The following is a 24,423-nucleotide window of genomic DNA, read 5'->3' on the forward strand; positions in this document are numbered from 1 at the left end:
TGTTTTTGGGTCCAATATGTTGATACAGTATGTCAAAGTGAAAAAATAATTGTCAGGTCATATAGGTGATGTGGTGCTGAAAAAAAAGATACCAAACATTGGCATGGTAAACATTTTTTAATGTGGTATATATATATAAAGGCAAAATCAAAACTATTCAAAAACGGCCAAAATAGCCCAAGACTCCTAAGGGCTAAGGGCGGCACTACAGCGTTTGTGTACGTGTTGATTTAGCCAAAACTTGGGGGAGTGATGCATCTCACCGCTGCACTCCACCATTCAAAATGACACAGACTGGCCCAAGAGGGAACTACAGTTACGGAGACATATTTGTTCCTGATTGGCCCAGACGGGGGAGGAAGACATGTTTACTGTTGCTTTGTTAGTTAATTTCTTTACTACTCTTCCTCCTTCCTTACCTCTGCTCCTCCCTCTGGTTTAATCCCTCCCTCTCGGTCTCTCCATCCTTCTCCAAGTGATCCTTAGTGTAAGTGGGATGCCGCCTCTGCTCCCCTCCCTCCTTCACTCCCTCACTCCTTCACTCCCTCACTCGTTCGCTCAATCCCTCCTTCAGTCTGCAGGACTTGTAGAGCTGCTGGTCTCTCTCTCTCTCACACACACACACACTGAGCTGCCACTGGTCTTGTTTCGCTCCTCTCTCTCTCTCTCTCTCTGTCCGTCTCTCTCTCTCCAGTTGTTGGAAGGATGCTGTCCTGGAGACTCCTGGGTCTGGTGGGCTTACTCATGCTCTGCAAAGGTAACGCAAACTCTGTCATCTCTGAGTGTTTGTCTGTCTGGTTCTCATACAAATTAGGACTTGTTGCTGTTGAGAAAGCTCGAATCTGTCGGTCAGCCCTTCTGCTTACTGTCTTATCTTATCCTTATTGCTGAGTGAAATTGATTTTGTGAGAGATACTTTTGTTTGAATGCAAGAGGTAAAAAGTAAAAGGATCACAGCTTGCCATGCGTCTCCTCTCCGACTTAATGAACCAAGATAAAAATAACTTGTTCTACTCCAAATACCCACAAACACGCAATCTGTGTCTGTGTGTGTGTGTGTGTGTGTGTGTGTGTGTCTGTGTGTGTGTGTGAGACCACAGACAGAAACAGCTCAGTGAGGTGAAGGAAGGAACAGATTATTTCAAGTTCCCCCCCCCATCTGCTCCAATTTGAGCGATGAGGTCCAAGTCCGATGGAAAAGCCGCTCTGTCTCCGTCTGCTTGCTTCAGTCTGGTCGAGTAGAATTGACTACAGGTCTTTATTGATTTATACACACACACACACACACACACACACACACACACACAAAGACAACCTCTATGTCCATCATCAGCCATTAGTTTACCTCTGTATGTGTGTAGGAGGCTGGATTGGGGCCATTTCCCCCCATTGGCTCCGCCCTCCTAGTGTGATTGACAGCCATAATCACCTCTTGTGTTCGGTGTGTGTGTGTGTGTGTGTGTGTGTGGGAAGGGGGGGATGAGGTGCTTTTTTATAGCAGCCTGATCCTATTGAGGGCAGTGTAGGACTGTGTGCTAATTACAGAGCATGGATCACCACCGCTAAAGACATGTAGCCCTGATGCTAAAAGCTAATGTGTCTCTGAATGCATCTAATGTTAGCAAGGAAGGCAAATTTGGCTAGTACACACACACACACACACACACACACACACACACAGGCTACCAATACACACTAAACTGCCTTTAGACTAGATCCCATACAGGCTTTAGTCAGTTTAAACAGGATAAAGCGATCCTGTCTATCCTGAACCGTAACTTAATCCTCGCATCACAGAGCTAAAGAGGCGTTTAGCTCGCATGCACCGTCACGTACTGGGAAACCAGACTGAACTGATCCCAGTGTTTCCAGTCAGACAGAGTGAACCATCAACGCTCACCTTTGACCTCTGACCTGGCGCCAAAGAGGAGACTGTGGTGAGGGGAGGGAGGACGAGGGGAGGGAGGACAGGGGGAGGGGGGGGGGGAGAACTAGGTGAGAGGGGGAAACATTTAAGCTAACATTAAAGACCATGCTAAGGTGTTTTAAGTGCACCCACATCTTTTTATTTAGATTCTGGGCTCTTTTGTTGTAATTCAGTACCTGTTCTTTCATAGATCTCTGGCACTACTTTAAGTAAAGATGGTGGTTCACAAAAATCTTTGCAGAAAATTGGCATGGATGAACACAAGGACAGCATTTGTTTATATGGCAGTAGCCCACAAAAGGAATCAGGTGTGATCCCCCTTTAGAGTCGATTCCTCAACACCAATAAGCGTTCAATACATTCCTGGTCTTGTTTATGCTTCAGTGACCCTTGACCTCTTCATATTCTTTGTGCCCTGTTGGGTTATGTTTGTTCATGTGGCTCAACTGTCCTCTGTCTGTCTGTCTGAAGGGACAGATGAGTTGTTTACTCATCACTGTCTACAATAACAACTGAACAGTAACTATAAACTGTTCAGAGCAATGCTGCAATGTAATGCTTTCATGAACTGTGTATAAGTTAAATCATTATTGTGTGAGTAGCAGAACAGACATTTATTTATATGAAAATGACACAGATTTCACATATTTTAAAGCTGCACTACACAAGATTTTTATGTAAAAATACACCCGTCTTATCAACCTAAATCACAAAGTGGGGCTGCGACATCTCCACTAATTGCGACGCTGTAGATTTGTCTTATTCGTGACTTAATCTTGAGACCGAAATACTAGAAAGCAGCAAGTGAGCGCTCCGTCCAGAGAAAGCTGGACTCACCAACCTTAGATCTTCTCCTCTCTCGCCTCTTTGGTTTCCTTTGGTATAAAACATCACAGACCGGCCGCTTGGTGAACATGAGCGAGCTGTGTGACGTTTACTGACCTCACCTTAGAGGATTTCTGGATATTGAAGTCCTCTAATTTTAAACGGTTTCCTCTTGCTGCTATTTGGAGCCGCCAACGTGCAAAGTTGCCAAGTGCAGCTTTAAACTCTTGTTCTCTAACGCAAAATTTCTTCCCCTTGCTGAAATGAATCGACCCTCTGATGCGTGTTGTGTGTCCAGGCCAGGAGGAGAGCAGGGCGGACGAGTCCTGCGACAACTTCACCGACCTGGATCTGTCCCACTGCTTCATGGGTACCAGCCTGTACGTGCGGCTGCTGCTCTACACCCGCTCCAACCTGAACTGCGGCCGCGAGCTGAGCCACCACCGCCTGTCCTCGCAGCCGCTCTTCGACCTGTCCCGCCCCACCGCCTTCGTCATCCACGGCTACCGGCCCACCGGAGCGCCGCCCATCTGGATCGACCACATCGTTCGCCTGCTGGCGGAGCAGGAGGACATGAACGTGGTGGTGGTGGACTGGAACAAGGGCGCCGCCAACCTCAACTACTTCATCGCCGTGGCCAACACACGGCAGGCCGCGCACAACCTGACCGGCTTCATCACGACCATGCAGGTGGGACGTGTGTGTGTTTGTAACAGGTATAAGCATATCTGAGAATGAGATGGAGAAATAGATGTGTGTGTGATATATAGAGAGAGAGAGAGTGTCTTTTGGACAACCTAACCGGCTTAATTATGTCTCTCTATAATATGGGAGGTGGAGGATAGGGTTGTGAGCTGTGTGCATGAGAGAGAGAGCAGAAAGATGAAAGAGAAGAATGAGAATACACTGTGTACCTTCAGTGGTAACATTGAGTTTTGCCTGGTGTGTGTCTGCAGGAGGAGGGAGCCTCTCTGAGCTCGGTGCACCTCATCGGCGTCAGTCTGGGAGCTCATCTGGCCGGGTTCGTGGGAGCAAACCTGAAGGGGAAGATCGGCCGCATCACAGGTGAGGGAACATGGAGGAAAACAGAGCAGAATGAGGTGGTAGAGGAGCAATGATGGGGGGGGGGGGGGGGGGGGGGTGGCAGAAAAGGAAAGAGTTTAAAGCAGAGATTTTCAGGGTAAAGAGCGGAGCCAAAGAACTACAGTTTAAGAGAGCGCCTTGCCTTAAAGGAATAGTTCACCCAAAAATGAAAATTCAGTCTACTCACCCTCATGGCAGTCGAAACACAGGTGAAGTTTGTTAAAAAAGCACAACTCCAGAAACCTTCTCCGAAACAACTGAAGTCGGTGGGGACCGGTTCTTTAGAGTTACAAAAAAAGCAAAAAGTGACCATAAAATTACTCCATGCAGCTCATGCAGCATAATCCAAGTCTTCTGAAGCTAAACGATCGCACAGTGAGTGGAAAAGACCTTTATTTAGCACAAATCTTCACTACAGCCGTTGTTTTACCTCCAGGTTTGGACCCGGCGGGGCCGATGTTCACCGGAGCGATGCCAGACGACAGGCTGGACCCCTCGGACGCCATGTTCGTAGACGTCCTGCACACCGACATGAACTGTGAGCATCTGAATCGCTATCGCTGTGTCCTAAAAGAGCAATAGGGATTTGGGATTTTGCTAAAAATTTCATCAGTCTGGATTTCAGTGGAGAGTTTTAGTGTCCCATCATGGTCTAAATGCTATTTCAGAAGCTTTTCCACCCTGACGAGAAGAAAATGTCCAGCTAAGTTTGTTTTTAAAATGGAGATGTCAGTTTTAGACTCTGTCCTGCCTCAGTTTGTGCTAACATCATATTACAGAGATGAAACCTTTACAGAAACTGTTTACAGCAGTTAGATGTGTTAGCATGTTGCTAACAGGCTACAGAAAAAGCTTCTTTGCTCGATTCTGATCGGTCATCTGTTTTCTTTGCTTTCTCCGCCCCTTTTGTGTGAAACAGGTGGGGATATTTAACAGGGTTTCTCTCCTGCATATGAAACCCTGGTGGAGGTTGGTACAGTTTTACACTGAATCCTTGCTTTTCTGTGTTTTCTGTGTGCAGCATTTGGACTGAGTGGGACTCATGGTCATATTGACTACTACGCCAACGGTGGGTCTGACCAGCCAGGCTGCCCCAAAACCATCTTCTCAGGTGAACACACACACACACACACACACTGACACACACAAACCTGCACTCACACACACTCTCCGACACACAACCTCACCACACTACTCTCTCTCTTTCTCCTGTAGGGAAGTCGTATTTCGTGTGTGACCACCAGCGCTCGGTGTTCCTGTACCTGTGCGCTCTCAACCGAACCTGCAGCCTCACAGGTTACCCCTGCACCTCCTACAGTGACTTCCTGGATGGGCGGTGCCTGCAGTGTGAGGCCTTTAAGCCCGCCCCCTGCCCAGTGCTTGGTGAGTGGAGAAAAAATTTACAAATTGTAGAAATTGCAACAAAATCGACAGAACTTTTCTCCTCCTACACAAGTGTCATGGGAGAGTCTTCAAAAGTTTTTTTGTTTTTGTTTCAAAACTACGGAAGAGGATTAGGACCACGTGAAAAAAATATTTGAGTTCTGAGATTAATTTCAGAATTCTGACTTTATTCTCATAATTCTGAAAATAAATTTTTCACATGTGGCCCTAAGCCTGAAATCCTCCACCAGAAAGTGAGTTTTAAAAGCCAGAAATCTCAGCAGTTGGTGAAGTAATCATTAGGTCATGGGTATTGATCAACAACCATATCGATCCCCGTCTGATATATTCTGGTCATTTTGTGCTGTGAGACAGTAAAAACATTACTTATTGCCCCTTTAATGGAATACACTGTATAATTGAAGCTCAATCAAGACACATGGCTGACCACCTGTATGGTTTAACCTGCAGGTTATGATGTCAGCAGATGGAGGGATACTCTGCTGCGATTGGGCCAGACCAAAGTGTTCTTCAGCACCACCGCCATGCTGCCCTACAGGAGTGAGTCCAACACACACACACACACACACACAGAGTCACAACACAAAACCACATGAGACAGGAGTCAGATCAGTCACCCCCACATATACACTCCTGGTCCTGTAAAGCACTTTGGATAAATACATCCACTAAATGTCATAGTTTAAAATAGTCCTGAAGGGAAAGTGAGAGTGTGGTGGTGAGAGATTGTGTGTGTGTGTGTGTGTGTGTGTGTGTGTGTGTGTGTTCAAAGAGAGAGTGATGAATCCTAAGCCATATTGTCTTTTGCTGCGTTCATGTCCTGTCAGATTTACCGTAAATACAAGCTGCAGACTGGGAAAAAAACATCAGACTCCTAGAGGGATTTTTTTGTAGCTCCGATTTCTCTCACTTGGCATCACAAACTGCATCAGTGTGAAACATGGCAGCGAATTCACCGATGTCAGCAGTCCAAAGTAATAAAAATCAAAATGATCAGTTATATTCACAGTGACACCCTACACCCTACAATCAACCCTACTTACGAAAAGCGAGTAATGTCTGCTGCAGTTTGTGTGTGGTTGATTTTAAATCCATAAATACGAGACGCCGTCCCGTTTCTCCCGATGTGACGTGAACGCAGCACCAGCCCGGTTCAGAGTGTAATACGGTGTGTGTGTGTGTGTGTGTGTGTGTCCTGTGTGTGGCAGAGCCGAGCTACCGGGTGGACATGGTGACGTGGAACCAGTACCTCCGCTGGGGCGTCGTCTACATCCGGCTGCACAGCGGCAGGAACTACACAGAGGCTCGAATCGACCAGTGAGTCTGAAACCTCACTACCTCAAACACCTCAAATACCTGAAGTACCTCAAACACCTCAAATACCTGAAGTACCTCAAACACCTCAAACACCTCAAACACCTCAAATACCTGAAGTACCTCAAACACCTGAAGTACCTCAAACACCTCAAATACCTGAAGTACCTCAAATACCTCAAGTACCTCAAGTACCTCAAACACCTCAAACGTTTCTCTCTCCCCATTCGCTGTCACTCACTCCCTGCCTCGCTCTCAGTGCCTTCCTCTCTAAACTTAAAGTGTAACTAAACCCCAAACCCAAATCTGTGTAAATCCTGACATCTAATGGTAAAAAAGCATGCTACTGAAATTGCCATCTGCTATTGGCTTATCTTTGGTGCCAGGTGATGTCACCTTCTATACAGCACAACAGGTGGTGACATCACCTGGCACCAAAGGTCAGCCAATAGCAGATGGTCAGTTCAGTAGCATGCTTTTTACCATTACATGTCTTTACACAGATGTGGGTTTGGGGTTTAGTTCGTTATTTGGCGGAAGCTTCTCATGAGTGCAGACATTTTTTTTTTTAGTGCGAGTCAACACTTTAAATTCTCCAGCTGAATCTCCTTGCCCATCCTACTGGATTTAGATCTTTCTTTTTTCAAACCTGATTTTTTCTATACCTAGCTCTTACTTTTCTTCATTCCTTCCTTTATCCCGGATAATTTTGCCCTGTACAACCACAGTCTCCTATTGGTAGACAAGTGCCATTACTCTAGGGCACTTCAATGTTACTCATTCACTTTCCTCTCCCACATTTTGGCAGCCAGGTTTGAGATTCAAAGTGGAAACCTTCCCGTGAAAACTTGCACTTCTCTGACCTCCTGTTTTGAGTTAACCTCTGCCTCCCTCTGCCCCCAGTAAGCCCATCCGGTTTGAGCAGTACACCTCCACGCGTCTGCTGGCCCAGTTCGACGAGGACCTGCAGTCCGTGCAGAAGATCTCCATACGCGTCAACACCGGCAACGTGATCGGCCCTCGTTACAAAATCAGACTCCTGCGAATACGCCTCATACCGCTGGAGCGTCCCGAGAGGTCAGTCCCGACACATTTTTAGGCATTTAGCTGATGCCGTTACCCAGAGTGACTTAGAAAGAGTGCAACAGTAGAATAAGCTGAATTCCTGGATCGCCACAATTACAAGCAGCAAGTGTCAGTGCCTTGCTCAAGGACTCCAGGCTGCTGATGGACACTCATGACTGTTGAAGGCTTCTCTAACCACCAGGCCACTCTGATACTCTTCTGTTTTTTGGTTTTAGTTTAGTCATTTCTTTGAAGCAAAGCTGCTCTGGAGGAAGAAATGATCTCATTGGTTAAACCTCAGTGGGCGGAGCCAAAGAACCAAAGTTTAGAGTGCAAGTTAGCTAACTGGCAAATTTGAACAATAAAGAAGAAACTTTGGTCAAAATATAAATAAAAAATGGCAATGACTTCTTTTTTCATTCTTTCATGACCAGGCATCATGATGTTGAAGGTCAGCAGCTAGCTAACTAGCTAACCTAGCTAATTTATTATGGCTAGATTGTGTTTTTTTCAGTTAGCAGCAGAGCGCTAGGCTTCATAATATTAGCTTCCTCCTCTCTTACCTCTTGTCTTTTTCACTGCGCTTCAGGCTAACGTTACTTAGCAACAAAAACTGTGGTTCTTTGGCTCCGCCCACTGAGGTTTAACTCAACCAATCAGATTATTTCTACCTCAGAGAAATATTTATATAACTTTAACTCCAACCTGCATATACACTGATGTATTAATAATACTTTTCCCCTTTCCCTCAGGCCGCTGATGTGCCGCTATGACATCATCATGGAGGAGAACATGGAGGTGGCGTTTCGCCCTCTGCCCTGCGACTCTCGCCTCTGACCCACTGTCCAAACACACTCTTCTTCTATGGAAACACACACACACACACATCACCAGTAACCCAGCTGGAGGATACCCAGCCATCCTCTGGGCGCTACAGGGTCTCCTGGTCCCATGCAGACCTCCAGGGGCGTCTCAGGAAGGACCGCCGCCGCCTCACCGGCTGGCGAAGACCGGCTGGGGCTGTGGAGGACTGGACCTGCTTATAGGTGAAAGACAAACCGCACTCCTGGTTTATCCGGGGGGAAGCCGCTGACTGACTGGCTGTTCGGACAGGCGACAGGAGAGACTTGTGTTAATCCGTCAGATTGGGGAAACACGGCACCTCTGCTCGCCAAACAGATTTATAAAGAGATTATTGAAGTGAAGAGGCTGCTGCAGCGCGGGCTTTACGTCACGGTGACATCAGCTCTCTCACTTCATCTGTTTCTCTGGCTGCATCTTCACCCAGGATCAAGACACCGACTACTGCAACGGTGGTGAAACAAGTTCAACTACAAACTATTATTCAGGAATTTGTACTATTAATCTGTTTTAACACCATAAGACAAAACACAAAATGTTAAATGACTGACAAGCATGCATGTTTAAGGAGCACGGCTCTGGGTTTCACAGTTTGGTTTTTGGCTGCCAGGGTTAGAATTGAATTTCAGAATACCTTAGGCATCGATTTCACCAATAAAACTTTTAGAGGTAAACAACCTTCAGCATGATGTCAGTTTCACACTCCTGCTGAGATGTCACCAAGACCAAATCCTATACATTTATTGTTCTTGGTGAATAAAGTGATTCTTGTTCAGATCGGTAGCTGCATGCTCCTTATGTAGCCATGACATGAATAACTGCAGCTACACAGGCCTACATAACGAGTTAAACATCAGTAAACTTCAGCAACTTTACTGCCGTCTTGTAAAAATCATGTGACTGCAGCGTTGGCATCTTATTGAACTGAAACATGGTCATGTGTACTGTATGTTCAGTAGGTTTCATGACCCTTGAAAAGCCCTTTACATAATTTAAAAAATACATGGGAAAATTAGCAATCTGTGTTTTTTGTCAACCAACAGCGATATGAAGTATTTTCACAAACCTAACCCTACATCAGTTTCACTGCAGTAGCAGAGATGACTGAAAGTGCAGCCTCTCTCTCTCTCTCTGTGCCTTTTCCCAGCGGCTCTCAGCCTTTTTGGTTTGTGACCCTCTGAAGTCAACGTGAATTCAACTCCTGACCTGCAGCTGGTGTGAATATGAAGAACTGTGGTGAACTTTTGACACGAAATAACTCATTTGATTGTTACATCTCAGGCCATTTCACTTGATTAATTAACCTGGAAGAAAAATGCAATTAACAAGGATTAAAAACCTAATATGTTCGTATTTAAGAAGTCTTCAGATCCCAAAAATAATCTCACAACCCACCTGAGGGCCCGACCCCCAGGCTGAGAGCCACTGCCTTATACTTGACAGTGATGCTGCTATGAAGTTCGTCCAGAACATGTATAACCAGTCATAAGCTGTTGTAATAAAGTCTGTGTAAAGCATTTTGTAGTTGGCTGGTAAAATAGTGGAAGTGACTTGTGAATTTTGGATCTTGGGTAGCCGTAAGAGCGGCCACTCTGGCAGGTAAACCACCAACAGGTTTTATTCTATTCTGATCAACCTAGCTGGCTGGTAAATACTGAAAGTGGGCACTGAGCAGCCAAAAAAAGACAGATTTCCTCGGTTTTATAGAACTGATGAACTGATGAGCTGTTTTTGTTTTTTTTAATGATTATGTATTTTCACTCATTCTGTTTGAAATAAAGGGATTAATTCTAAACCTGAACACATTGCTGCTCATATCTGGTCAACTGTTGAAAAGACGCATCAGCAGAGTAACAAAGGACATCACATCTGTGTTTGTACCTACGCTTGTTTTGAACACATTTTGCTTATGGTATGTGCCTTAAGAGTTTTGAATACCAATCAATCAGCTGTTTGGCTTTCTTTCCCATTGTTGTATCTCGTTGTTCATGCTAATGCTGCTCAGTCAAGCTGCCATGGCGCCAAAATTATGACAACTGTGCAAGGTGAATGAGGTAAAGTTTGCTTATAGTCATGGCAACGGTGACAAATTCAGATTTGTTGAGTCAGAATTTGTTAAAATATTTGTCAAATACAAGTCGCATGTAGGTCTCGTGCCTCAGGATCTAATTTTGTATGACATATTCATGTGGTGAAAAAATTACGAGTCCAAGTCCATGCAGCTTTTTGCTCTTCACACAGATCAGAAAACATCAGCCTCAGGTCTAGCAAAAATCGCAGTAAAACAAGTTTCTTAAGTTCACATGTGCATATTGCAGTGCTGCAGCAGGATCAGATTCTCTCATTTGAAATAATAAATGAACTTCCACTGGACAGCAGTTTATTCAACGCATTACATGAACTCAATCTTGCACAGTCCATTTATTGCACATAACTTCTGCGTTATGTAGTTTATATTTAGCTTTATTACCTTTCCTGTATTATTTTTTTATTACATTTCCTGTACTTCCTTGGTATTGTTCGGTCAGTTGCTGCCGTGGCATCCGAATTTCCCCCAGTGGACCAAAGTGCAATCTTATCTCATCTTATGTATCTTTAAACACGGACGCCACTGAGTCAGAGTCAGAGGGAAACAAAAGAAATGTTTTATTTGGACAGCAACATGTTGAGGTCGCCTGCAGGGCACTTGGTCAGTAGTCTGTGACGTCTCGCCCGTCACCAACAGTAAGGCCGGCGTTACATAACATCGATAAAACAAATACAGACTACACTGAACCTGTCACATCATTAGAACGGAGCAAACATCCTCCTATAGTATCAACCATGATAACATACATCCACTTTCTTCATTAACAAAACAAAACACAGTCAGAAAGCAGCTGAACCCGGAAAAAAGCCGTCGATAAACTTCATTGGTGATGCATACTTCACTGATAAATGAGTGGATGGATATATTGATGAATGATGGCAGGAAAGAAATCAATAAATGTACGATCAATGATCATGTGACGGTCATTTATAGTATTGTAACCACACTGATGCTACAGAAAGATGTGGGAAGTTATTCAGTTCTGAGATCTGTAACGCTGCAAATGAAGACTTTCACATTCAACCAGGCAAACGGCGGACGTTTGATTTAAAAAAAAAACAGAATAAAATAAAATAAAAAAACATTTCTACTCTTCAGTCACCGGCAGGTTCCTACGTGAAAAGAAGAGAAACGGGAAGAGAGAGAAACTGAGAAAGAGCAACGGAAAGACAAATAAAAATGATGGAGAGAAAGAAAGAGCGTGAAAGATCAGGAAGTTGCAGAATGTGAAGATGAAGAAGAAGAAGAAGAGTCTCCAGCGCCGCAGACATCCGAGTTTCACATTCTGTTACGCCGGCATGTCGTCGCCGTCTTCACAGTACAGCAGAACGTCAACATCGTGCTGCTTTTCAGCGTCGGCTCACCAAGACAAGACGGGGAAAGGAAACGCTCTCTTCGATTTGGTTGGTTTTAAAAAATTCGGCGACTGACGTTTGATTAAATAAAATATACCTTTCTGTCGTCCAATCACCAGTTGGCACCTACGAATGGGAGAGAGAGAGAGAGAGAGAAAGAGAGAGAGTGAGAGAAGTCAGCTGGATTCAAACCAGGTCAGAGAAATTGGGGTCAGGGCTAAGAAGGTCAGAAGTGACAGAAACAAACTGAAAAAAAAAAAGAGGATTTGAGGGGAGAAAGAGGAGGTGAGAAGACAGGATTGGACTGGCTCAGATATGATTAGCACATGATCAACGGGGAGGAAGGGAGGGTGTGTGTGTGTGTGTGTGTGTGTGTGTGTGTGTGTGTGTGGGGGGGGGAAACCCTCGTTAAAACAGAAAGGTGTCAGCGGGTCAAGAGAACGTCCCGCTGCCCGGACAGGAACCTGCCAGGGGAACGACGCAGGCCTGGAAACACATTACACAACAGGAGCAGACAGAGTTCACCGCCGCAACTAAGTCTGACTAAAGAAGTCACACTGAGGTAATAATAGTGACACCAGGAGGGATGGTGCTGGTTATAGTAGGAGCAATTTTGGTTGTCGGCGGTTACGTTGGTCTAGTTTCACACGGTTAACATTTAGTCTCAGAAACGTTTCAAACCATCATGGATCATCGTCAGGTCTGTTAGATTTATTTTTTAGATCGTTTTTATTTCACAATTCCATACTTTTTCCAGACTGTAATTTCTAGACTTAATGTGAAGGTTTTGGTCTGTTTTCAATATGATTTATATGGACTGTCATATTGCCCAGCCCTATGAGCTATGCAATCACTTCATAGATTGGAAGATTATTCTTCACAACAAATGCTATAATATGCGAGATGACTTGAGGGTCGAAAATGACAGAACAATTTTATTCCATACTTTTCCAAAACATTTTGTGCAGTTTTTCAACTCTTTTTATCAACATTTCAAGACCTTTTTCCATACATTTGCAGACTTTCCAGGCCTGTGCAGAAATCCTGAATAAATGGTGAAATAGTTTGTCTACTAACCAGCCGCTGTGGCAGGTAACCGTCTTCTGGAGATCTTATTCCATTGTAAAAAATCTAGCTGGCTGCTAAAATAGAGGCCATTGAGTTTTGGGATTTACCAACTACCATGGGAGGGGAACAAATAATAACAACATGGCTGCTCTGATTGATCAGTCTGGTTACATGAGGGAAGGAGGGGTGAACTTAGCAGTACTCTCTAACAGAAGAAGTTTGAGGCCATGAAACCAAAGGATTTGCTGTGCATCTTATTGGTATTTTAGGGATTTAGCTGACGCCTTTATCCAGAGGAACTTATAATGATGCACCAGTAGAATAAACTTCCAACTTGTAAATCCCCAACATTATAAGAGATGGATTTGAACAGAATGATCATGTGAGAGAAAAGCGCTAGGAAAAGAAACGAGAGCTAAGGAGTGAAGCAGAACGGATCTTTTCTTCTCTAAGGGATATTAACCGAGGCGCTAATTACCGGGCTGTGACTCACCAGCGTCGTTGTTGCGGTTGTTCTGTCGCCTCATTGGCCCGAGGCGGTTGCCAAGGCGATTGTTCCTGCGCTGCGGGCCTGCGCTCTGCCTGTAGGGAGCTCCTCTCCTTGGTCCCTGAGGAGGGAGAGACAGGTTAGAGAGAGACTTGTTGTCTCTGCGCAGGGCGTCGCTTTCATGTTACAAACCCCCACACAGATATGTTAGGTAACAGACCGCACAAATGGGAAGATTTGTACTGTTGATGATATAGTATTGAATTGTAGAACTGTCTATACTTTACGTGGCATAGATAATAACTGTGCAAGTGAAACATATGATCAAAATTGTCATTCTAATACACTCTCAAAGTGTGGTAATTTCTGCTGAATAACATTATAGTGAAATCAAACTATTCCTAGTCTAGTCTTGTCCAAGTGTGATTGAGCAAGACACCGACCACACCTGATACCCGACACCTGATCTAGCGCTGCAACGATTAATCGATTAGTTGTCAACTATTAAATTAATCGCCAACTATTTTGATAATCGATTAATCGGTTTGAGTCATTTTTTAAGAAAAATAAGTCAAAATTCTCTGATTCCAGCTTCTTAAATGTGAATATTTTCTGGTTTCTTTACTCCTCTATGACAGTAAACTGAATATCTTTGGGTTGTGGACAAAACAAAACATTTGAGGACGTCATCTTGGGCTTTGGGAAACACTGATCGACATTTTTCACCATTTTCTGACATTTATAGACCAAAGAACTAATCGATTTATTGAGAAAATAATCGACAGATTAATCGACAATGAAAATAATCGTTAGTTGCAGCCCTAACCTGATCAGTCATTAGATAAGAGCATCTAAATGCTGGAAATGTATACTCTTAAACACACACACACACACACACACACACACTGTCGCTCACCATGTTGCCTCCCCATCTCCTGCCTTGCTCCTCTGTCCAGCTGGAGAATCCTCCTTCCTCCACCTGAACCATCTCGTCTTCATCACCGTACTCCACACTCTGCTCACTGACACACAGGAACACAGTTTGTACAAAATTACCTATCACACTTAACCTAGATGTAATGAAGAACAGTGATTCTCAACCACTAAAAAGCTTTTTTATCTTGGGTGTCAGTGGGAAAGGAAACCCTAACCCTGGCAGTGTTAGAGTGAAGATCTTCCAGTTGAGCTAACGAACAAATCAAATGGTTTCAGTGTATTTTAATCTCCCAGCACCCAAGAGACGCTGTGAGAGACTTCTTCAAAGTTTGGTTTATTTATTACCATGAGATAGAAGGGTGGAAAACAATGATAAAATATGCAGTAAAACAATGTTGCGTCTCACCTGACGGGCCCCAGGGGGCGCTGTGCCAGACTGCCTCCAGGTATGGTGACCTTCACCCCCTCCAGCCTCTCCTGCCTCCTCCTCTCCAGATCGTGCCTCAGGTCTCCCGGGTCTCGAAGCAGCTGCTGCCTCAGGGGCTGCTGGCACACCGTCAATACCACCGATCAAACCATCAATCTATCAGTTCATCAGCCGATTCATCTGCGCAGCCATTCGCTCCATCATTACAAGTGGTGATCAATACTCTGTCTCGGTCTAGTCAAGGACCCCAGCTACAAAGGGAGCGGTGTGTTTTATACCTGCATGGGTCCGGCTCTGGTGAACAGGGGCTCATCGTCAGGCAGCATGTTGAAATTTGTGCTGAAGCCTCTGGAGAGAAGAAAAAGGAGAGAGAGAAGGAAAAAAAACACAACAGTTTTAGTAATTGTAGCCCTTGATATGAAGTTTGTGGTATAATATATCAATTTGGTTTTCATGAGGAAAATTATAAACAAATGTCTCAACAAAATGTCTTCAGCCCTCCATTTTCCTGCCTCCAAATAGGTCTCACAAAAACATTTTGGTCCTCTGCTCCAAAATCAAACCAAGCTCAGAGAAGACGCATCAATGTGGTTTGACAAGCCACTAGATGCTTCTAGTGTGTGTTGGAAACAACTGACAATGTGTCTGTCTGTCCGCCTTGTTTCTGCCTGGAGGTTTACCTGTTGAAAGTGGCCATCTCTTCCTCCACCAGCTCCTCCACCTCTTCCTCGGGGAAGCCGCCCTCTTGAGGAGCTGAGAAGCGCTCGTTCAGAGTGATGCTGTCACCCCTGAAGTAATGCTCTGAAGACGAACCGGACACAGAAAAGAGACGGGAAGTTCAATATAAAGTCGAGACTCAACAGATCATGTATAATCAGCCTGTGTGTGTGTGTGTGTGTGTGTGTGTGTGTGTGTAAGCTGTGCTGACCTTTGACCTGGTGCACCAGAGTGATGATCTCCTGTGCGAACGTGCCCGTGTGCATGGCGCTCTCCCGGTACGTCCCAGAATGCTCCAGCATGGGCAGGAAGTCCAGCCGCTGCCGACCCACATTGACCAGGTCTAAAGACAGCTGTCTGTCTGAGGAGTAACACAGCAGGCTGCAGGGAGGAGGAGGAAGAGGAGGAGGAGGAAGAGTAGGTGGTGGTTTAAAAACAAAAACCAAGCGGCAGAACTGGTTTCCAGTGAGATGAGACAGAACAAATAACGCAGAAGATAAATGACCTGGTTAATTTAATCTATCAGCTACTGCGGCAGCTAACCCACCACTGCATGAGATCATTTCTCAGTAAAAATCAAACTGGCTGGTTAAATAACGAAAGCGTCTGTCTCGTCAGTTTTGGAAACCGTGACCAGTGGACAAAAAAATTTCTGGCCTGAATGACTACGACCATTTTCTTGTCGTTTTCCTTTCAAATTACTTGGACGTAATTTGTCCATATTTGCTGCTTCTTGTAATGTCCTCTGTGTGTCTTATGTATGTCCTATTTGTGTGTGTGTGCTACAGAAATAACGTCTATTATTATTGTTTAACGACAGCAGAGCAGACCAATGTGAGCTTAATGTGGACATTAATTTCAATCTGATAATCAAAACACTAATTGAACATTTTCTGCCTTTCACATTTGAATGAAAAAGAGCAAACAAACACAAGCAACTTAATTACCTTACCCAACAAACTTACCTTAGACACAAACCTTTGAGTTCAACAACTGACTACCTACAATAACTACATCCTAAAAGGGGATTTGCACCTTTTTAAAGTACACAGTAATACCAACTCAGATTTAAATGTCTTAAACTGACAGCAGGAAGAGAACAAGGAGATCGTTCCCTGTAACTGTGACAGGTCAGTGAAGGGGGGGTGAAAGTTCACACTTCTTTCCTTGTTTGCTCCTGTCCTCCTCAGGCTGTTTTGTTGTCAACCATATTCAATAAAAACATGAGATCTTCACTTCAAGCTTCATTATTCTTGTTTTCAGTAGATTAGATGCTTCATCCACTGACACTCATTGGCTGGTCAACGACTCAAGTCATCATTTATGCCGTTCACTGGGCCGCCGTTGAGGTTTACAGCAGCCATCTTGTTTTATAACGCTTCGTTATTCAAAGCTTCCCCATTGCAGCACAGTTTCCCCACTGCTTGATTTGATTGTCGGTGGACTTTGGAATCATTTGGCTTTGATTTCCACTTTAGTCAGCGTGTGTGACATTTATATTCAGGGTTGGAAACAGCAGCCACCAGTCCAGTACTGGTACATTTTGGCTGTGGCTGCCAGGTTTGTCTTCTTTACCAGCCACTTTGGCAAGTAACCGTCATTCAGAGTCGTATTGTATTCTAAAAATCAGATTTGGCTGTTTTTTTAATCTTTGAATCCAATCAGTCACTGGGGCAGGTGGACAAAAAACGTGAGTCCTGTGAGTCCTGTTTCCAAATTAAAAGTTCCTGGTAATATAAATACTAAGAGTCCTCATAAATGATTCAACATCAAGGGTTGGGTGCTGCTGTTTTGCTGGGTTTTCAATCCATAAAGACAGGACTTTGACCTTCAACAGGCGACACTGTCATTGATGCTGCCAGCTCTTTAAACAGGATGAGAAAATTATGCTGGGACATTTTTTTGTATGTTTGTCTACTTGGGAAACCAACCATCATCTGGAGATCTTTTTCTATTCCAAAAATCAGATTTGGCTGGTAAAATGGTGAGAGTGGCTTTTGAATTTTGGAATCCGCAACTTTGGTCTGTGGACGTAATGGTTTCCTGTCCTGCTTGAAAATGCTCTCATCATCATCATCATCATCTTCAGATACTCACTGCCTCCAACCAGTGATCTTTGTTGAGTCTTGACTTGCCCGGTTAACATAATCCATGTTTTCCCTCGATGTGAAGGACTGTGTCTCTGTGTGAGACAATGTCAGCTCTCATGACGCTAATTCGGACTGTAACATCCTTCCTTCAGTGACGGACTGTTTCTCCTCTCTGGCTTTCTTTTGATTCTTTGATGCTGCACAACTGCCAAAGTTTGCACATCGCAAAAAATCCTTGGTTAAACAGAGCGCTGTCCGTCTCAACCGTTGTTAAGATTGGTTTTGATTCAATTCAAATTTCCCAGTTTCAGTGCGGGCCTCCTGAACCACACACACACTGAGTTCATCTTCGCTGATCCACATTCACAAACGGCGGCTGAAGTCTCAGATCTTTAGAAGAGGCGGGTAATAGTCGAAGTCACATCAACCAGTAGCAGCTTGTGTGGTATCAATCAGGAGAAGGTTTTGCACAAAATAAGTATGAGAAGTGTTCCCATCACAAAACAGTGGTTCTCCAAACATGCAACATGGAGAGATGTCATTCGTCTCTGTACACTGCATTCTTCCTGTCCTCCAATAGTTGAAGAATTTTTAGTTTAGGTGACAAACTCCAAAAACAAAACGAAAATCTTCAAATTCTTGACCTTTGAAACGGAGACATTCCTACATATCACAGTGTTGAGTGACAAAATACCACGTCTTACATCTGAACATACTTCAAATGAAAATTTTATATAATAAAAAAAAAAAAATCAAAAAAAAATCAACGTCCCCTTGATAACCGCTGGTGTTTGGCGGGCGTATCCTCTCACTGTAGCTTTTAGGCGAACAAACTAAGAACAACAAGGGATCAATACTTGTGCAGGACTAAAAAAGGTCCTTCAGGATGCTTTTGGCTTCAGAATAACTCTCTTAATACAACAGTGCGTTTTGACCGTTCGGTGGTCCGTGTCTGCCCTGCCCTGACTACACTGCAGATGTGTAAACAGCAAAAAAAATGTCTAATTTAAAGACTCCTCTTGCTGTCGGCTCTTCAGTTGGCTTTGAAGGTCTTGCTTCCTCTGTCTGCGGTCCTAAAGAAGACAGACAGAAAAGACTTGGGATGCCCAGCGGTGGTTTGGCGGTTAAGATCCCCGCTAATCGTCTGCTGGGCCTGGGAGAGTGTTTTCTCCTGAGTCTCCCTCTCAGCTTTCCAACTAATTACTTCTGTCAAACGTCAGTCAGGCTACCCAGCATCCCCTAAAATGATGCATCAGCTTCAATAATGTCCAAACGGTTATCATTAATAGTCCCAGGTTGTCATGGCAGCCTTCCAATGGAGATGTGAGACTTTTACATTTCTTCTTACATTTTTTTCTCCATTCCTAGTCATCGACTGCGGCTTCAATTAGTCATCTGTTGTGGAGGTGTGGCGCTCTTCTGTAGCTTCCCTCATTTCATCAACACAGCAGCACACTGTCCTGGCTGCATGTTAAACAGCCTTCCAATCCCAAATGCAAATATCAGAATTCGAAAGAAAGTTACGGGATAATTCCAGTTAATTTTAATGTCCAACTGTATCTTCTCTTATTTAAAACGGTGCAGTTCAAAATGCTCCTTTTTTAAAAAAGGGAAGAATCTGCTCCCAGTGTAATCTTCCACAGATTATAGGATATTTGAAAAGGTGATGCAGGCTCGTTTAAAAGCTTCTCCAGAAATGCATGTTTTTTCCTTTAGGAAATATGAGCCTTCTCCTGTGTTCCTAGAGGAAATGTGGGTGGAAGAATGCCATATGTTTTCTTATGTCACTGTCCGTGTTACGGTCTATTCCACTGTTGGTCCCGGCACCTATGGCAGGCTCAGCCGTCCCGGTGGGGGATCCCTCTCTGACTCGGCCCGCCCAAGCTTTCTTCCATTTTTTTTCTAGCAGGGTTTTCTTGGGAGTTTTTCCTTGTATGCTTCGAGGGTCTAAGGCTGGTGGAGCCGGTAGGTTAGGCTATGTAGAATAGGTAGGCTGTTATGTCTTGCTATAATCTGCTATTGTGTGTGTTGTGCTTTGTTCTGCTCCCTTGTGTTTGTGTTATATCATTCTGTTCTACGATTGATTGTTGATCAGTTAGATCTAGTTAGGCTCATGCTCTGTAAAGTCCTTCGAGAAATGCATGTGACAAAGGGCTGTAGAAATAAATGAACTTCTGTGACGATCAAGTCCACAAGTTTTTATATGAAGGAGATTCCAACTTTAGATGAAAATGTGTTGCTGCTTGTAGAAACCTCTGCAAGGCATCCTGACTGGTTGATGAAAGCAGAGACAGGAAAGCATATTTAATTTATCAAAAGCATCAAATGCATTTTAAGCATGGCTGGCTCCAGTGGGAGTGGAGCTCCGGATCCTGGCAGCGTTAGAGCTGTGGTCTCTTGCCACCATCTTATGGGATGTGATCGTGTGTTTTATCCATCTTTTCGGCAACAGCCTCCGCTCTCCAACGGGCTTCTTCTCTTCTCCTCTTCTCTTCTCTTCTCTTCCTGCGGCAGCGTTCAGTGAGCTCAGGAAGAGAATGCGTGAACTTTCACCCTTCACCCTCGTTATGTTTTGATAAAAATACTCTACCTGTTCTGGTTCGCGGGTCGGCTCATGTCCACTTTGATGGTCAGTGTCTCCTCCGATACGACGGTCATCTCATTGGTTTCCTGCTGAACGGTCCAGCTGCCCTCCCTCTGACGGGGCATTTTAGGGTCCAAGTCGTTCCTTGGTAGATGTTGGTCCAGACCTCCAGGTCTATCGCGATCCCACTGCCGGAGTGAAGCTTCTTCTCCCCAGCTGGACTCCTCCTCTAGGGGATCTGCGTAACGGTCTTCCTCCGCAGGTCGGTACCCCTGCCTCTGGTGCTCCTGAGGCAGATCCTGGCGTCTCTGGGGGAACTGCTGTAACCGAGGGTGGTTCCTATGGGGAGCCGTTTCAGTCCTGCCCCCCCGGCCACGATTGGCCCTCCCCCTCGCCGGGCGAGGGCCGCTCCTGCCCCTGTGGTTCATGGGACCAGCTCGGTCAGCGAATCCCATCGGGCTGGCTCTGTCTTGCAGCATAGGGCTCCTCCTAGTTTCACAGCCGATGTCTCTCCTGCCATCTTGAATATGGCGTCCCCTCGTCTCTTCCCTGACATCAGACCTGCTGTTTGACTTCCTGAAACGCTCCTGTGAGCCCGCCTGACGGGGGCGACTCTCTCGATCAAAGTCGGGGTTGCGATCTTCGCGACTGTCAAACTGTTCCCACCGAGGCGGTCCTCTGCCTTTTGCGATGCCGTGATCGTGTTCAACGACAAGCGGTCCTGAATGGCGAACCTCGCCGCGGGAGAAGCCCCCCTGGGTGCCTCCTTCAAACCCATCTCTGGGTCTCTCCAGGGAGAAACGCTGCTCCCTAAACTCCTCCCCTTTCCCGTACCTGTGTTGGCATAAGAGGAGGTGACATGGTTCAACAATGACACACGGAACGGTCACATCTTCACATCTACCGGTTTAAACTGATTTTTAAAGCTACAATCCGCGATTGATGCATCACCCAAGCACAGATTGTTAATTAAATTGATTATTAAAGCTACAATTCGCAACAGAGGTTGGAGCGGCATTGGAGATTGATAAGTTGAAGTTGGCAACTGAACATCTCAAAAGATAATGCTAGCAGTAATGATGTGCAGCTACAACTAAGAAACGGCACATTGAAAGAAACTTCCCAGCACCGTACCAATACTGGCTCAGCCTTCGTCAAATGGAGTGCACTAAAAACTCGAAAGGGTTTTCCAGTGACCAAGAGCTAGCTACAGTCTTGCTACACTAGTAAGTGAACTTCTGATGTCAGCACTATGCTAGTTAGCGTCACCATGATAGCTAGTCAGCAAGGTTAGCTTTAGCTAAAAAACAGTTTACACTCTGGGGCATTTACTTTTGTAATTCCTCTTGCACAGCACGAGCAATTATGTTCAAATCGCGGACTGTAGCTTTAGCATTAGCTTTTGATTCATTTAAGGTTAACAGCACTAAAAATGTGATTTACGGAGTACCACAGTGACATGAATATTTAAAAACTACTTTTGCCATTAAAACACTGACACTATACAAAATAGAAGCACAGATCTATCATTAAATATGAATTAACAACTATGTTCAACACAATTAGACGTACAGTAATTTACAAGGCTCAGAGGAACCTAGTGAGAGAAAACGGGGACTTTAAGCCATGCAGCTACATTAGTTAGACTAGTGTTTCACATTATGCTAAATAAGGCAAGACGAAGGACAGTGAAGAATTTTGCCGTTTGGAGAGATAGCGATAAGATAGTTGGGGATTCCTCGGTATTTGTTTTTTCCATTTTTCCCTGTGATAGTGCTGCAAACCGCACGGCTTAAAATTTACCCAAGGTGCACGGGGTCATCCATGTCTCTCCTGTGCCTTTTTAAGGGGGGGGTCCTCTCCTGATGCAGGTCGTCCCTTCGTCTCTCTCTGTTTAGACCCTGTGCGTCCCTCCTTCCTCTCTCCCTCCCCTCCCCCCCTCCCCGGTCATCCAGGTCTCGGGACCCTTGACTTCTGCCCCGCTCCTCCCTCCTCCAGCCCGTCGCTGGCTCTCTCTGCTGGTGGTTGAAGTGTGACGGAGGCGTAGAGGGAAACCGCTCCCTGTTCGGCCTCTGAGGCGAGTGGAGCGGCCTCCCCCTGTTTTCAAAGTGTTCTCTAAACCCTCCTCTTCCTCTGTCTCCGCCTTCCCGCCTGTGGTGAACTTGCTTCGGGGAGAGCCTCCTGCGCTCGGCGTAGCCCAGCTCGTGCGGATGTGGCGGCGGCGTCCTGCGGTAGAACTCCTCCAGGTCTGGATGGTGCTGGTGCCCAAACTGATGGTCATCTGGGAAGGGAGGGGATCTTCTCTGGCCCTCTGAGTGATTATCCTCCATGAAAAAGGCCCAGGATTCTTCAAGATCCTCTCTGGGGCGGCGGCTCCTGTCCATGGGCATCCCGTCCAGCTCCGCCAGCACCTTCTGGGGGTCAAAGTCCGGTTCGTCCCACGGGAATCTCCGGGAATGGCCTCCTGCACCTTCATGCCTCCGGGGGCTCATTCTGCATAAGGACATATTACAACAAGGCATGTTAGCACTGGTAATACATGTGTCAATGAATCAGTCTTGAAATTTGAAGTTACTACACAAAGAAAACAGATTTTTCTGTGTTGTGGTCACACTGATGATGATGCAGAATTGTCTTTGCAAGCATTAAGCTACACAGATCCTGTGTGACACTCTGAAACACAGCATCAATGTAATGACCCATTTAGTAATCCATTCACCTGTAATGCGGTGATCGCGATCTTGGTCTCGACATTTCAACCTTCAAGAAAAGGAGAGATTTTTATTATGTGTAAAACTGCAGGTAAAACACAGAGGCACTGTACAAAACACTGTATATTGTACTACAAGTGCAGTATGGTTAAATAAATTAAATTATTGACCAGAAATTTCTTGCTTCTTTTTTTACAGAGTACCATTCATTCTCCCAACGACTGAAAAACAATATACTTATTACTCAAATTTCTGACATACTTATTAACATCTACAGTCTAAAGCTGCTCATTAGAATATAAACAGGAGATTGATTTTATATCAAAATGACTCCAGTTTCTAGCATTACTAATGTGTACCGATTAAACTGTTCTATACGGAGCCCGGGAGTGGCCATTTGGGAGAGAAAAAAAAGTTATATCGAGTCCACTATTTACTGTAACGTGCGCACGTTTTAGTTCATTCGTGCGCACGAGATACAGTTCGTTCCCTCGATTTCGTTAAACTGTGTATTTTAGGAAAAAATGCAACTTAAAATGTACCTTTTAGGTATTGCAGATAGGCCTAGTAAGGACTTGGTATGCTAATATCCATTGTCTGTTTACACTGAATAGGCATATCCCCCAAATATTGCAACATACTGTATTTAGCCACTTAACCTTCAGGCCGTGTAAACACAATCAGGTGCTGCAACACACCCAGGACAGCGGCACATTTAAACATAATCAGCAATATGTGCACTGACTCTTTCTAAGCTCGTGAAGAGCGCATGCATTATATATCGAGAGCACGATATCACTATTTCGAGGGCACGTTTTGGCAATTCATGCGCACGTAAAGAGGAAATCGAGGGAACGAATTGTATCTCGTGCGCACGAAAAAGAGAAAACGAGAGCTCGAATTGTATCTCGTGTGCACGTTACAGTAAATCGTGGCCACGACATAAATATTTTTTCTCCCTATGGCCACTCCCGGGCTCCGTAGTTCTAGGCCGAAGGAGTTCTTTAGTGGTAGCCTAATCCCCTTAAACAACTAAAATGAGTAGCGTGAATTTAAGATGTGGTTTGTTAGCTAATATGCTACAACATTTACTTTAACCTTACATACTTGACTGCTGTCTGAAAGTGCGTTTTCAAACTGACGTTAGACAAGCTACTCTCTAACACTTAATCCCTCCAAATGATGTGCAGCCTCGACGGGAATAAGCCTGCATAATAGTAAGACAGTACACCACCGGTATTTAGTTTTATTCTTCGGTAATGGCCCATGCAGTAAAACTAGCTAGCTGTTGATGTTAGCTGTTAGCTGTCTTACCTCGGTCCACGTTCCAGGTGACCGCGGCTAGCTAAACGGCTAACAGGAGGACAAGCACACCAAAACACCAGGCTGTCAGGTTCACAGATCTACAAAACAACTTTAGCTGACCATATTTAACCACTAACTAGCTAAATATTTAGTGCTTTCCGTGCAAGCCTTCCGA

At 44.8% G+C, this 24,423-nt stretch overlaps 2 protein-coding genes across 2 annotated transcripts; one reads left to right on the plus strand and one right to left on the minus strand.

Annotated features, from left to right (window-relative positions):
- Nucleotides 1–705: 705 nt before the first annotated feature.
- On the plus strand, nucleotides 706–8,470 carry lipib (lipase, member Ib). The gene is made up of 10 exons (XM_071904414.2): nucleotides 706–757; nucleotides 3,051–3,442; nucleotides 3,709–3,817; nucleotides 4,272–4,373; nucleotides 4,857–4,946; nucleotides 5,051–5,218; nucleotides 5,690–5,779; nucleotides 6,448–6,556; nucleotides 7,457–7,630; nucleotides 8,371–8,470. Exons 1-10 carry the CDS (start codon nucleotides 706–708, stop codon nucleotides 8,453–8,455), a joined length of 1,371 nt encoding a protein of 456 aa, XP_071760515.1. The 3' UTR covers nucleotides 8,456–8,470.
- A 2,631-nt stretch (nucleotides 8,471–11,101) lies between these two features.
- LOC139915705 (uncharacterized) lies at nucleotides 11,102–24,423 on the minus strand. Its single transcript, XM_071904396.2, has 11 exons — nucleotides 24,258–24,423; nucleotides 22,952–22,992; nucleotides 22,036–22,725; nucleotides 20,239–21,066; nucleotides 15,770–15,939; nucleotides 15,522–15,642; nucleotides 15,120–15,189; nucleotides 14,821–14,957; nucleotides 14,395–14,500; nucleotides 13,485–13,599; nucleotides 11,102–12,049 (listed from the first exon to the last, which is right to left on the minus strand). Exons 2-11 carry the CDS (start codon nucleotides 22,984–22,986, stop codon nucleotides 12,036–12,038), a joined length of 2,286 nt encoding a protein of 761 aa, XP_071760497.2. The 5' UTR covers nucleotides 22,987–22,992; nucleotides 24,258–24,423; the 3' UTR covers nucleotides 11,102–12,035.

Source organism: Centroberyx gerrardi, chromosome 22 (assembly GCF_048128805.1).
Source record: "Centroberyx gerrardi isolate f3 chromosome 22, fCenGer3.hap1.cur.20231027, whole genome shotgun sequence".
In the NCBI taxonomy this organism is placed as follows: domain Eukaryota; kingdom Metazoa; phylum Chordata; class Actinopteri; order Beryciformes; family Berycidae; genus Centroberyx; species Centroberyx gerrardi.